The following is a 14564-nucleotide window of genomic DNA, read 5'->3' on the forward strand; positions in this document are numbered from 1 at the left end:
CTGCGAATATCCCCGAGTGTGCATCAGGGTGTCGTTTAAGTCAGTAAAGACCCCTGCATCTACCGATGGCTACGGCGTAGTACCAGTCCAGGTCTTGCTGCTCCTTGTCCTCCTCTTTCTGTGGCGGGAGTGCGCGCCGCAATGGTAAACCAGACTGCAAAGCAGCCTATGTGTGTGTTTTCCCGTATAACCGAGCTTGGGATGTAGTGAACCGTGTGGAAGGGCCCTGGCCAACTAGTAACCACGCCGTGTACCTGGCAGCTTTAGCTGCACTGGAACGTGCAAATATTGAGGACAAGAACAAAACCAAGGTGCTGTTCATCTAATCGGACAGCACATTGCTGGTCGATTCCACGAGTAAGTTGATCTACACGTGGCGCAACAACGGTTGGCGCACGGTAAGTGGAACGGATATCCAGAACCGCGATATCCTGGAGAAGCTGATGGCAGCTCAAGGAAATCGTCGAGTGCAGTGGTGTCGAGTGAACGCCCACTTTTACCGGCGCGATTGGGAATCGTTTTGGAACGAGATTCCAAGGGAGAAAGCGCGCGGAGAGACTCAAGGGAAGTGGAAGGGTATGCAGAGGTGTGTGGTCCGTGAGGTGGAGTGAAGAAGAGGAAATGTGTGTTTTCCAGAGGTTGTGCATATTCAAAAGCTCGGAAGCTCACAGCATTCTATATTTTAGCTATGGTTCAGCCACTCGAACCGAAAGGAAAAGTCGACACCTGTATATCAAATCAATGAGCATGGTCAATTTGCCATCGAGCGTTCCGTGTGCTTTGTAGTTATGCTGACTTACCAAAGTGAACGACATGGAATGTCAGAGTCATCAATACCCACATAAGTAGCGTGGCCTGCACGAATAACATCTGCTTCTCCAACACAAACGCAAGTTGATACACTGCATTAATTCCGCAGTTGCGTTTCGTGATCATCACGAGCACTACAAACGATACGAGTTCCATAAGAGCATACAGGAACATTCTTACGACCATCCCACTGACATTTTCCGGGGTGACGCCGGCCATTTCCGTGTGATATCGGGCGCTGGATTGGTGGACCATCGTATAAATGAACGAGCCATACAGTACAGGAATGATCACCTCCACGTACTCGGTCAAGACAAGGCACTCGGAGGTGAACAGCACCTCAAGTGCATCTTTTAGCACGACGGAGCTGTCCACTACCGATCGTCGACGGCTCAAGTATTTCCAAGGTATTCTCCGAAAGAGATCGTCTGTCTGTGAGGTCTCGTGACTGATAATTACCGATGAAGATGGCTGGATAGAATTTCTGTTGCTTCCGTTCTCTTTTATCTTCTTTACATCTTCAATAGAACTTGGCATTGTAGATGCTGGATGTGACGACAGGCGGGCCAAACTAGGTGAGTGCTCAAACAATTTCGTTGTTGCTCCCAACATGCGAGCATTTTCAAGCGTCACTAATAGTTTGGTGCTCTCCGATGAAGTTGGTGTTCCATACAAGAGAGAACACTAATTCCGGTCCGAGTTTGCCGCTGTAGCACCGCAGACGAGGAACAGAGTTTTCGGGTCGCATCAAGCAAATTGCCATTGTTCGAGTTGTTGGCAGAAATTCGTCGGCAACTTTTCGCGTACGAGCAATAATACGAAACGTTCGCTGATGTAGCTCGTGCAACTCGACCGCGCTCTGCACGATGTCAATAATCACAATAACCACTAGAGTAGTTGTAGACAAACTCTGCATAAACGTTGCCAGGTATAGAGCATCGAAGAAGTCGACAGTTAGAACGACGTGAACAGGGATCATATCTTCTTTGTGCGAAGCCACCATGGTAAACACTTTTTTGATGACCAGTCTGAATAGGGGAAGTAACATCAGCACTGGTAGTTCGTAGTATGTGTGGTTGGCTTTACTATAAAGCACTTGGTAAAAGGGGTACGCGACGTACAGGAAAGCCTGTAGCACTCCCATTTTATTCATTCGACGAAGTAGCGCGTGCTGAGCGAATAGCTCCCAAAACGCGCGAGACCTCATCACGATCCTTATGTAAACAAAAATAATTGAAGAACTTACTCCACCAAGGGTGAACATATAAAATGGAATCGGAAATGTCCACATAGCCGTTGCAGCTATTCCAGCAGAAATTTATCCGAGCCCGGTAATGATGCAATAGAAAATGGTGCGCATAGTAGATATGGTAGGAATGCCAATCCAGAATCGGATTTGAACAGTACTCGCGATCCCGACTGCGATTCCAACCATCCCCACGCGAAACCAGAACCCGTAGTTGGCTTGCCAACCAGCCGCCGGGTCCTGAAGCGGAATACTTCTTGTAACAACACAGCTGTGGCCACAACTAGAGGTGTGCCAATGCTGATAAGCAACCGCACGAGTCAACGATGTTTCTCGAGTATATTCCTCCAGCGCCAGCATCCGTTCAATGGAGTACTTTCCCCCGTAATGAGCGAGTTGAATGGCAAACCATGCGTCGACGACCTTGAGTAACCACGTTTTACAGAATGCGCGAAGTTTATCGCGGCTGGATACAGATAGCGACGATGTTGTGGTCTTTATATTCAATGTGGTAAAGCTGACTTGACGACTGTAACTTTACCACGGTGTTGGATGCTGAGGGTGGCCTCCACCCCATTGCCATTGCCAATTTGCCAATGGTCCTCGTTTCAATTGTCCCACTTCCCTCTGGAACCAGGAAAGCTGATCCTTAGGACTCCTTGCTCTTCCGCAGTCGGCGTCAGATCGTGCACACTCCATCGCAGATCCTCATTCTCCTTTTCCCCGCCAACGGCTCAAACTCAGCGGAAGTGTACAACATGACCAAGAAGAAGGGTTCGTTCTACGTAGTGGTAGTGGTAGTGGTAGTGGGGACGAAGCCGGGGATCTACCGATCGTGGGCCGAAGCCGAGCAGCAGATCAACGGGTTTCCTGCCAACAAACACGAGAAATTCTTCACCGAAGCTGAAGCAGCCGAATACATGGCGATGCACCTGGGCAGCACCGGTCTCGAATACAACCTCAATACCAATCAACCACAACTCCATGAGGACAACCGAGCCGTCGACGACACGAAGGTCCTGGAAACGCTTTTGGGCTCAATGGACATCGGGAAAATCACTGAAAAGGACAAACCGTGGAGAGAAAATCTGCGAGCCAAGCATGGTGATATGCTCGTTGCGTACTGTGCCGGTAGTGCGCCGAGGAATGGACGCGAGGGCTGTACTGGTGCGTACGCGGTCTCGTTTCCTCTTGAGAACATCCAGACTCGTGTTATGGTAGTCACCGACAGGCCAACGAACCATCGCGCGGACTGCCTGGCGGCGGTGGTGGCTACAGTCATTGCCGACGAGCTGGGCCCGGAGCGACACCGATCGATCGCCATTTACACCCGCTATGAGGGGCTGGTGTTTGCAACGGCAGGAGATAATGGGAGGCCCGGGTGGGTCCACGGCTGGCAAGAGAACGGGTGGACGAATGCTAAAAGGAAGCCCATTGCAAACCAGGATGTCTACAAGACGTTACTTGCAGTCGAATTGAAGCGTGCGATTTCTTGGCGTTACCTGGATACAAAAACGGATCCCAGTTGGCTCGCGCAGCTTCATCAGCGAACCCATGACGAAGCTCAGAGCGTTGCAAGCTCTGTGGCTCGCACCGCTACTGGTGCGTAGTCAACGCCCAGCGAATTGTGCGTTCAGCCGACACTCTTTGCTTAAATCTGATGGGGTTCGTCTTTCAGGTAAACATCATTTTCAATTTGTGCGATAGCGCCTATTACGACTTCTGCCTTTACTTTCAGTAGCTACATTCATTTGATGCGTATTGCATCGATGCCACGAAATGTGTTGAAGCCCGTGTGACACATGTGCTGCTTGATCTCAACAAGCGCGCGATTCATGATCTTGGTAAGCGTACATTTCGCCCAAACCTCCTCTCGACGAGTACGTTGATTGCTTGCCTCAACTGTGGCGTTGATCTTAGACCATTCTGTTGGTGGTAAGATCTTAAACATTGGGCTGTCGCAGTTGGCTATTGTGCCGGGCCACACGACCTTGTAAAAGTTATCGATCCATTGGCACGCGTGAACCGCGACTGGTGGATCCTTTGGCATAACGGGATTTAGATTGTCCTCGCATGGATTGGCCATCGTATCGTCAACAAAATCCCAGTACTCGTGGCCCCCTCCTTTAAAGCCGGGCGACGAAATACCAAGATGCGAGAGCGCCGTGTGTTTAATGCCATTGTTAGCCGCTGCGATCGAGTACGCAAACATCTCGGCAATCCACTCATTCGAGACCTGCCGCGTTTTCACGCAGAGGTGGCAGTAGTCATCAACCATACGCAGCATATCGGTCCGTGTCATGATGTATGGCGGACCTATACTGCCGTAGTATTCTGCGCCGTCCTCACGCGAAACATTACCGCACGGTAGACCCTCGCAAACCTTGCTCAGCGCGTCCGCCTTGTCCTCGGCGAATAATCCGCCTTTCAGTGCGTTCCAGTCCTGTGCGAGTGCGACTCCGTTTCTGACGGTGTCATCTACGTTAAACGGGTTACGCGTCCCGTGGTAGAACCTGGACATGTTCCTGCCCGTGTTTGCCTCAAGCGGTCGAAAGAAGAAAAAATCGCCGTCGATAAGCGCGACAAGTTCATGCTTGACCTTCGGAAACGCATTTTGGAGAAAATGGCGCAACCCAAACGGCTTGTTGTACGCCGAGTAAGAGTCATTTGCTCCTGGCTCCGGGTTCACAGCAAAGCTTGGTGTGAAGTGGCGGCGGAAGTCGTAGTACAGCTTGGGCTCCTCCATCACACGCAGCCTCTCACTCTCAGAACAGCCCGACAGAATCTGCGTGATCGGCCCCTTTTGCCCAACCCACGAGGCCGTAAGCTGCACCACTGTCTGCTGAAGCAGCCTGTTGCGTTGGGTGCAGCCCGCGCTGAACACTATGTGCATGTAGCTGCCGTCGTGGTCGGCCGGGAATTCGGCCACCTCCACGTCTGGTACAGTCGTGACTGGTGTGAGACTTGCGTTGGCGGCATCGGACCTGCTGCGCAGCAGATCGCGGATTTCCCGGAGCAATTCTTGGTTCTGCACCTGCGTTTTGAGGACCTCCAAGCCCGACGGGGCGGTGCTGCTCACTTGACTTCTAGACGTCTCGAATCCATAGTAGTTGAGCGCCGTCACGAGAACCACAGAAGCGAGTAACACTGCGGCCTTGGCGGACAGAGACCACCGACGACATGACGGCATCTCTGTGCTGATATTTTGCGGAGTGCGATCAAAGCATTGCGTGTGTTCATGGGTCTCCCCAGCGATGACCCAGAAGACCCATGAACACAACTTACCGCAACCCAGAAGGCACTCCATATGGGATAGCTCACTTGGCTCACAATGACTGAGGGAGAGTATGCAAAGGAACATAGGCATTGCAAGCTCAAATCGCAGGCTGCAACATCTGGGCGGCGAGGCATCGTCCCTCCCAGTATTTATAAACATTTCGTGAACCCGTTTGTGCGTCGGCAGTAAGCATGATACACTGCAGCAAGCCACCGATGCGTGCTCTGCTCGTTCCTCCTGTTCTCATGTGTTGCTATCCTACGTGTTTGAGAAGAACTAAGTGGTAGGCAAACCATAAACCTAAAAATCGGTTCACAACCTGTAGCGCGTCATCACCATTACCGTACGGTACGAGTTTTCGGAACTCTTGTCTTGCATGCACTTGCAGTACGATAGGATTGGGCTCTCCCACAACTGTATGGGCTGGTACGAATACGACTCGGACTCGGGCTACGACTACTATGAGCCTTCGTGGTTCTACGCCGTGGCCGTGGGGCGTCGCACGGGCATCTACACGCGCCACGAGGAGGCGGCAGCGCAGGTGCAGGGCTTCCCGGGCTTCCGTATGCGCAAGTTCAGCGACTACGAGGACGCGCGCGAGTACCTGGAGGAGTTCGACGTGTTCTGCGAGAGTCTGACGGCGGACGGCAGCCTAGAACGAGAAGAAGAAGAAGAAGGAAGAGAAGATCCAGAAGGAGGAGAAGATACGGAAGGAAACAGCTGGTTTTATGCTGTGGCCGTTGGGCGCTCGACGGGGATTTTTTTGGAATTTGAGGATGCCAGGGACCAAATTTTTGGGTACCCGCGCTCCAGGATGGAGAAGTTTCTGGACTATGCTGACGCGGAAGAATATATTGAGAAGAATAAGATTTTATATGAAGAGGAGGAGGAGAAGCAACAACAAGAAGAGAGGAAGACTCGCAATGTTTGGCTTTATGCGGTGGCGGTGGGGCGCTCGACCGGGGTCTACGCGAACTACCAGGAGGCCATGGAGCAGGTGCACGGGTTCTCTGGATTCAGGATGAAGAAGTTCCGGGGTTATGAAGAAGCGGAAGAGTACATCGCTTTCAATCAAATATACTCCAGTGACGAAGAGGAGGAGGAGGAAAGTGAAGAAGAAGAGGAGGAGAAGGAGATTTGGTACTATGCCGTTGCGGTGGGACGCAGAACTGGGGTTTATACGGATTGGCAGGAGGCGCGGGCGCAGGTGCATGGATACTCTGGCTTCCGGATGAAGAAGTTCCGTGACCACAGTGAAGCACAACAGTATATCGGGAACAATCGTGAGCACTGCAGTGATGACGAGGAAGAGAGCGACGAAGAAGATGAAGAGGAGGAGGTCTGGTATTATGCGGTCGCTGTCGGTCGACGCATTGGAATTTACATGGACCGTGACGACGCCCTGGATCAGGTGTATGAGTACTCTGGTTTTAGAATGAAGAAATTCCTCGACTACAGCGCAGCTCTGGAGTATATTGACGTCAACAGGGAGTCTTGTTCAAGCGGTGAGTGGGGGGAGAGCAACGAAGAGGAGGAAGTTACGGTGAAGGAGGAGGTGTGGTTTTATGCAGTCGCGATTGGGCGTAGGACCGGCATCTACACGAACCACGAGGATGCAATCGAGCAAGTGCACGGCTACCCAGGCTTTCGAATGAAGAAGTTTCTCGACTACGATGACGCAGAGGAGTACCTCGACTTTAACCAGGTGTATTTCAGCGAAGAAGATTGGAGGAGCGAGAGTGAACCCGAGCAGGAAATTCAATCCTGGTATTACGCTGTCGCAGTGGGGCGCCGCACAGGGGTGTATACAGACTGGCAGACCGCTCTGGATCAAGTCCACGGTTATTCTGGCTTCCGGATGAAAAAGTACCTGGATTACAATGAAGCACTGGAGTACGTCAGACACAACGAAGTGTACTGCCGTGATGGAGTGCAGGCAAACGATACCGATGGGATGTATGCTGGTTGGTAGTGGGCGCTAATCGATGTAGTGCCGTATGAGCTACTTATGGCAATTTCTCAAACGAAGGGCGTCAGTCTCTTGTTGATTAAGCAGCAATGGATGCGGTTCATAGTCGAGTAAACTTTGGTTAGTATTCATGGACGTGTTGGGTTGGCCACTACTACGGCTGCTTTATTTTTTTTTTTTCAGCAATAGCACTGTTACCTGGGTCTTCCCAACTACAGAGTGTGCACTCCGAGTATCGACTTGTAAGCACGTTGTTGCATACTTTGCAGGTTCTCGATCCTATTTTCTTCGATAACCTGGCGTACTCGGCTCAGATGAAACTTCAGGCAGGGGTCGTTGTCTAAGTATTCTTCCACAGTGAACCGAAAATCTCGATGTCGAGACGCGAAGAATACCAGCATATGACGTATAATAATTAAAACATCTCCAAGCTTTAATTTGGCATTGATACTCATAGGAGCTCCATCCAGCCACTTGCATCGATTTTTTATGGGAAGCCGTTTAACAAATTGCTGATCGAGTTCTCGTATTTTACTCGTAGATTGGGGCCATGTACTCCGATAATGAAGCTCCACGCCATTCTACTCTTACGAGGAGTGTATGGAAACCAATCGACATCGTCTTCGTTAACTTCGGTGATGTCCTCCTCCTCTTTTTGCGTCGAAGTCGTCATTGCACTTGTTCCAAACTTGTGTGTGGTGAGTTTGCATCAATCATTTGAAAGCTGGCTGATTGGGAATTTCTTGGTCACTCCTCATCATTTTAATGTAAAAAGTCTTTGAATGCGCTCCCATTCCTCAACTGACTGAGTCAAGCATGGGTAGAGAGAAGACAGCGAAGATGAGGTGGAGAGGCTGGCGCATACGCTGGACTTGGAACAAGTGGCCGACATTGATATCGATAAGGGCCTCGAGCTGATCCACGAAGTCCACAAGTATTTGGAGAAGATGGATTTTGACAAGAACAAACGCTGTGTCGTTGTACTCGATACAGCTGGAGTCGGTAAAAGCACACTAGTTTCTCTGCTGTTCGGAGAAGGAAAACTGCTTGTCCACCAGGAAAACGCATTTTCACGGGTACTAGTCGCCGAGAAACCGCTTCCTGGTGTCGATATCCACAGTGGCTCCTCCTCCAAAACGCTACTACCGGGTGTGATTCGTACCAGTACTGGTGCTGAGGAAGTTGTGGTATTTGATATGCCTGGTAACCATGACACCCGCGGGCCATTTGCTGAGCTCGTGGTGCATTCGATTTTGAAGTGGATGCTAGCAGAGTATGAGCAAATTATTTTTCTGCTGGTGGCTACCCCTCCTCAAAACCGTCCGCAGGAGATTGATTTGGCAACTACCATCAACAGAGTATATGATGGTAACTCAAATGCAGCCCTCGTGTAAATGAAGTGCGACACGGATTCAGTATGGAATTTTTGGAGGGAATCCATCGCAACAAACGAAAGATCCCCGCATTTGCTCTATTGAAACCAGGTAAATCGGATAACGCAGGACAGGACTATTCATCACAGTATCAGGGAGTTCAACGAGGTGTACTAGACCAGCTCGTGACTCCTGCAGCGCCACCCCTCGAGGTCTCAGCAGGATTAGTCCCTGAATCGGCTCAGCTTTTGCGGCAGAGTTTTTGCCAACGAAGCATTGAAAAGGCACGCGATGCCATTTCTGGGGAATTCCTTCGAATCTTTAGTCATGAGTACTTGCGCCATTCGTTCGATGGTGTCTCGATAATGCTGGATGCAATGGCAAATGAACAACCGCACGATTTCACCGCTATGGCTCAATTACTCCAGCTTATGCTGCCGCGTGTGTTCCCCATTCAAAGTAGACCCTCTGTTGCGAGAGCTACGAAACGACTGCAGCTGATAGAACGATGGAACGGAAAAAGTCTCGTCTTTTGCAAAGAAGAATGGCTGACGGAGGAGTGTCGGAACGTATTGAAGGAAGTCGAGAGTAGTCTTTTCACATTAAAGGAGAAGATTTCCACGTATCGAAAAGTGCTCAAGAAACGGGAAACGAAGACTGTGGTGCTTAGTGTTTGGCACTTACACTTGTCAGAACAAGACACTGCGGACATCAAGGACTTCGTGAGCATGATGCACACACCCATAAGTAATAATGTACCATCGGTCGTTCTGGTGGGATTCTCGCGAGTCACGATCGATATTCCGGTGCGGGTATGGGCCAATGTGATAATTGTTAGTCCATCCGTTCGAACCAGCGCTATTGATTTGTCGGCCGAGAGGAAGCCCCAGCTTGCATTCCTTCCTGTGCTGGACCTGGTAAAGATGGTGTTAATGGTAGACCTGGTCTACACGGTGGGAATCTAGTCGTTGTCTGTTGAAAGTATGAAAACGACGACAGCATAACAAATCTTTTCAAGTCTACTGGCCAACAAGGTGGACCAGGGCAGCACGCAGGACGAGGAGTCGATGGAACAGACGCTGTGTACGACGTGTCGCACTTTGAGGCATCTGCAGAGAAGTTGGTCGAACGACTGTCTTCGTTTGAGAAATGGGAGGCAGTATTCAAGACACTACCAGGAGGAATCAACTTCGAAAAGCGCTACAAAGTAGAATTACCTCCAATAGAATGTGACGTCTTTCGTGCAGCCTTCGGAGCAGCAGCGACAACGGCTTCTGTTGTTGTCATTAGTGCTATCGACCCAGTGGTTGGCGCTATGGGTGGTGTGGTTGGTGGTGGGATTTTATCAACAGCACTTGGGAGAAATAAGAGAACCAAGCTCAAGCTTGAACGAGAAAGGGAACCAGGAACGCGCGGAGTTCCACCCGGTCGCCGAGGAAAGGAGGGGCATGGAGGTCTCGGCGGCGATTTTTTCGTTTATGAATCCGGTGAAAAACTTCTAAAATGGCACGGGAATGGAGCAGTAGGAGCCTCTGGTGAATTCGGAGCGATGAGGGCACCTTCGCGGAACGGCATGGATAGTATCGCTGTGAGAGGAAGTATCGTGCTAGAGTACGACTCATGCGGGAAACGACGCGGAAAACCGTCGATCAACGTTTCGCAAGAGCTCCCGCGTGAACCTCGCAAGCTGAAGCAGAAAGCATTTACGGCTAGTAATCGAGCCCCACCCATCTCGAATCCATTGCTGCCAGTTGAGACTGCCAAGACTCACTACGAGGAGGCTTTTGCTCGTTGAAGTTTTTCCTCAGTGCAAATTTGCGGATATTGTGATGACATAAAACTCAGAAACTCAGTCAGCGCTCGAGTTTGAAGAAAAAGTTAAAGTGTTTAGCGACAAAAATACTGCCACAATTCTTTGTTGTTGGGGGTTGATGCACTGTAGACAGCAAAAATAGTTTGCTAGGTCAACTACAGAATGGTGATCACCACACTCTTCTACGCACTATTGTACCACTCAGGGTCACTTTCAACATTTAAATCAAGATGGAGACTGTGGCGCTGGAGTGGATCAGCTCGTCCGAGGTGGAGCCTCGAGACGTAGTGCAACTCGTGCAACAGCTCAACAATGTTCCCGAAGAAGCTGTGTGTGAAGTTGGTGATATTTTCTCGCGCCGATGTCGTGCAACTGGTTTGACCTTCGGGAATGACAACACACGTCAAACGCGAAATGAAGTGCATCTCAGCTGTGAGCCGCGGGTGGCAGAATTCCTGTGCAAGAAGTTTGGGTAAGGTCGAGATCGCTTTTTTTTGCCGGGAGACTTTACTGACTGTTGTAGCAGAAAGCAGACACAGCATGTTACTGGTGGTGAAGTTATTCGTGTAAGATGCAAACGCGTCTATCCAGGTACGACTGAAGCGTTTAAACGCTTGATAATGTCCTGACGCATTGGCCTACTTCCTTGCAGGAGCCAAGCCACTTGGTAAACTCGTAGTATCTTCATCAGAAAGAGAAATGAGTGCTAGAGGAGATCAAGAAATCGATGACGCTACAAGTCAAGCGAACACGCAGCCAGAGGTGAGTGAGACAAAGTACTGAAGAGTTATCACAACTAAACTCACTTGTTGCACAGGACGCTAGCTCATCAATACCCATCCTACCAATTGAAAAGGTGATAGCACTGATCGACCTCCTCGGTGATAAGGTTGTCGACGCACACGAAGCGTATGAGTTATTCGCCGACGCTGATGCACGTCAGCCTCAACGAATGACAATGTTGGGGCTAACCAAGGCTCTCGCTAGACTTTGGTACGTAAGAAGGCCTTTCAACCTTGGTTATGCGCCTACGTCTACTAACTTTTCGTTCTCACTAATCTTCTTAGCAAGAATGAATGGACAACAAAATCGAGCGACGCAAAGATCGTTGTCGAGCGTCTCCACCACTTGCTGACTAAGCTCATCGCCAGCAAGAATGTCGGTGTGAGACGTCTCCCTTCAGCTACGACAGTTCCGTTCCTCTCCTACACGGACTTCCTGGCATGCTACGTCGCGTACCTTGCCAGTCTCCACTCTCCATCATAAGAGGCACCAATTCACAAAACCTAACAACCTAAGTAGTAAATATATGATGACGTTGAGAAAATAGCATCCAATTCCAGCATGAGAACTCGTCAGACCGATTTAGCGTCCAGGCAACGAAACACACCAACGTAATTTCTCCCACAATTCGAGTCATCGCTTGTCGCGCTGTCAAGTCTCTTCCAGAGCTCCAAAAAGACCCATGAGTCTTCTTTCTTCGACGACAAAAATGCCATCGTCCAGCGAGGGTTCTTCGAGTGGGGTCAGGATCAAGCGAAAGAGTCGACGCCGTCGCACCAGCTCTCCAGACGAGCCTGAGCGCTCTCAGATCGAGTTCGATCCTCCTCGAGAGCGAGCGCATGGCAGTCGGCGAGTCCACCGTGACGTTCAGAACGAGGACGGTTCTACCAGTAGCTGCAGGCGAAGAACCAGTATCGTCAGCTCCAATGCTGAAGGAGTCGGTAGCCGACGCACGCCTACCCACTCGCACCATCGCCATTCAAGCCTCAGTGGGGCTTCCCCACCTCAGGTAGCAAAGCGCCGGCCAGAACAACCGGTCGTACCCCAGGACGCGAGTGTGACAGCACGACGGACTTTGACGTCGTCCGCATCCTCAATTCGACCTTCGAACCGAAAGCGCCTCGATGAGAGTCAGCTTGCCGCGGTAGACCAATCTTATCGATTTGGTGGTCGTCAGCGCAGCAGCGGCAACAACAACGACGCAGAATTCGACGACGATGATCACCAACACCTGATGTTTGGCAAGCTGGGGGCTGGACCTGAGAGTTTATCGATTCCAGGTCAGGAAGACTGGCTCGGTGGGGTCAGTCACAACAATCACGCTGCTGCGCGCGTCACGTTGCCTTCTCGCGCTAGCAAATACCGGAATTTATCTGCTGGGGTGAACAAAAAGTCTCGAGCGCGAGCTCCCGCGGTTCCAGGTAAGGACCTGACCGATCGTCCTCCATCTCGTCAGCGCCACGCCTTCCCCACGCACCTCATTGATGCAAACGCCTTCGACGCGCCTGAGACCACTGGGAGACGCGGAGGCAGCTCGAGCTCAAGCACCAGTAGCTCACGAAGCAGGAGTGATACGGCTTCTCCGTCGGAGGGTGTCACCAGCGATCGCCCGCCGTCGAGATATATGGTCAAGGCCAAACGCAACAGCAATCAGGGTTTATCCCAGGATCCAAAAGCGACATCCAGACGCGGTGTTGTCGAGAAAAATAATGTTTTCTCCTGTAATCAAGCGCACCATGACCCCAAGACGGACGGGTTCGCAGACGTCGACGAAAGCGTTCCACCTCCGTTCAGGATCGAAGTCACGACGGATGCCAGTGAATCAACATTGGATTCGCCTGCTGACACACGTTCAACACCATCTTCAGGTTTGAAGTCAACGAATAACCCTCGCTGGCCCTTTAGCAACCAGGAGCAGCTCTTGCGCATGGCTGTGAGGGGATCTGACGGTAGTCGAGGCAGCGATCAAGCCATGTCGGCCGATCTGGACGCGGGTCAGAGCCCCCTCCAGTGGTTTGGCAAGGACGACCAGATCAACAACGCACACTTGTTTGAGACGGTTATTTCTCTGCCAAGCCCTCGACCTGCACTCGAGCCTGATGTGGACGTTGCGATCGAGGATGACCTCGAGGATAGCGACGGCCCTCAATACCACAGCCGTCGAATCATCAACAAGCAGCAACAACCGCAGCACGAACCACACCACCACATTGAGAATCACTTTCCATCGAGACGAGCTGCTGCAGCGTCGAAACTGGCAGCCCCCACGACTACAATTTCAGTAGGAGAGAAACCGGAGCTGCAGTGGATCCGTTCAAGCACAAACCCGTTCTTCGTTGGATCATCATCACCAGGAGTTGACTACGACTCGATGGATCCGGATACCGCGATCGAGCAAACACCGCTTTACTCGTCCGAGGACCTCATGACTTTAGCAGCAACAGAGATGACGGACCTGCACCTGGACGACTACACAGCGTTAGGAGACGCATCCATGCCAGCTCCGCCACCGTCGACTTCGGGTATGGGGTGGGGCGGGTCAAGACTGCTTCCAGCATCTCGCTCACCACCGCTGCGCACTTCGCTAGGCAAGGACTTCCTCAGTCTCTTTGCCCAACATTAAACTAATGTGATATATGCTGCATCTCCCTTTGTCTCTGCATATCAAACAGTCCTAATCGACCGTGTGTAGGTCGACGGCCCCTGTGATTGTTGACCTTATCTACCTGCTCCATCACAGAGCTGCTAAATTTCATAAACGTTGAAGTTTTGAATGTTTTGGTGTTAAATCCATCACACCCCAACAATAAGTCTAAAATTTCCCTCGTCTCGCATTCTAATGCAGCCAGAAAATAAAGAAAAGCTAGCTGGCAGCTAACATCGATTATCCGGGCTTGCGGCTGTTTATTTCTCAGCCAGATTTCAACTGAAGCCGTGCGCAGGGGTCAAAAACTAGAATGGGGACACTCTGGGGATTGTGAGTGCCGGTTGAAATCTCCGCACAATCAATTATTCTGATTGACAATTACAATAGCAATCCTATTTTCCACAGTTTTACCCGCGCGGCAAGGCAGTGAAGACAATGATGATAGAAGCCGTGAAAGTCGTTACAGGGCTCATCGCTCAGTTTCAGCGCACTATGTCGGGTTTCCTTCCCATTGCGTTAAGGAAGCAAGACCCAGAATGAATCCTGCAAGGACAGCAAGGGAAAGCGTAGCAAGCACTGCTTACGTAGGGCGGGCAGCGCAAGTGGTCTGCAAGTATTGGGCCCCACCTAATAAAGTGCCGTGGGC

At 50.9% G+C, this 14564-nt stretch overlaps 4 protein-coding genes across 4 annotated transcripts; 3 read left to right on the forward strand and 1 right to left on the reverse strand.

Annotated features, from left to right (window-relative positions):
- Positions 1 to 3803: 3803 nt before the first annotated feature.
- IUM83_03879 (bZIP transcription factor 1) lies at positions 3804 to 5246 on the reverse strand (the record flags this gene model as incomplete). The annotated part of the gene is made up of 1 exon (XM_067927912.1): positions 3804 to 5246. One exon carries the CDS (start codon positions 5244 to 5246, stop codon positions 3804 to 3806), a length of 1443 nt encoding a protein of 480 aa, XP_067793792.1.
- Positions 5247 to 5751: 505 nt separating this feature from the next.
- Positions 5752 to 7305, forward strand: IUM83_03880 (Ribonuclease HI; the record flags this gene model as incomplete). Its single annotated transcript, XM_067927913.1, has 1 exon — positions 5752 to 7305. One exon carries the CDS (start codon positions 5752 to 5754, stop codon positions 7303 to 7305), a length of 1554 nt encoding a protein of 517 aa, XP_067793734.1.
- Positions 7306 to 10718: 3413 nt separating this feature from the next.
- IUM83_03881 (Zinc finger, RING/FYVE/PHD-type) lies at positions 10719 to 11754 on the forward strand (the record flags this gene model as incomplete). The annotated part of the gene is made up of 5 exons (XM_067927914.1): positions 10719 to 10960; positions 11015 to 11079; positions 11141 to 11250; positions 11306 to 11481; positions 11556 to 11754. 5 exons carry the CDS (start codon positions 10719 to 10721, stop codon positions 11752 to 11754), a joined length of 792 nt encoding a protein of 263 aa, XP_067793850.1.
- Positions 11755 to 13243: 1489 nt separating this feature from the next.
- IUM83_03882 (uncharacterized protein) lies at positions 13244 to 13894 on the forward strand (the record flags this gene model as incomplete). The annotated part of the gene is made up of 1 exon (XM_067927915.1): positions 13244 to 13894. The coding sequence occupies one exon, from the start codon at positions 13244 to 13246 to the stop codon at positions 13892 to 13894; it is 651 nt and encodes a 216-aa protein (XP_067794022.1).
- Positions 13895 to 14564: the final 670 nt, after the last annotated feature.

This window comes from Phytophthora cinnamomi (genome assembly GCF_018691715.1).
Source record: "Phytophthora cinnamomi strain GKB4 chromosome Unknown Contig27, whole genome shotgun sequence".
NCBI classification, from domain to species: domain Eukaryota; phylum Oomycota; class Peronosporomycetes; order Peronosporales; family Peronosporaceae; genus Phytophthora; species Phytophthora cinnamomi.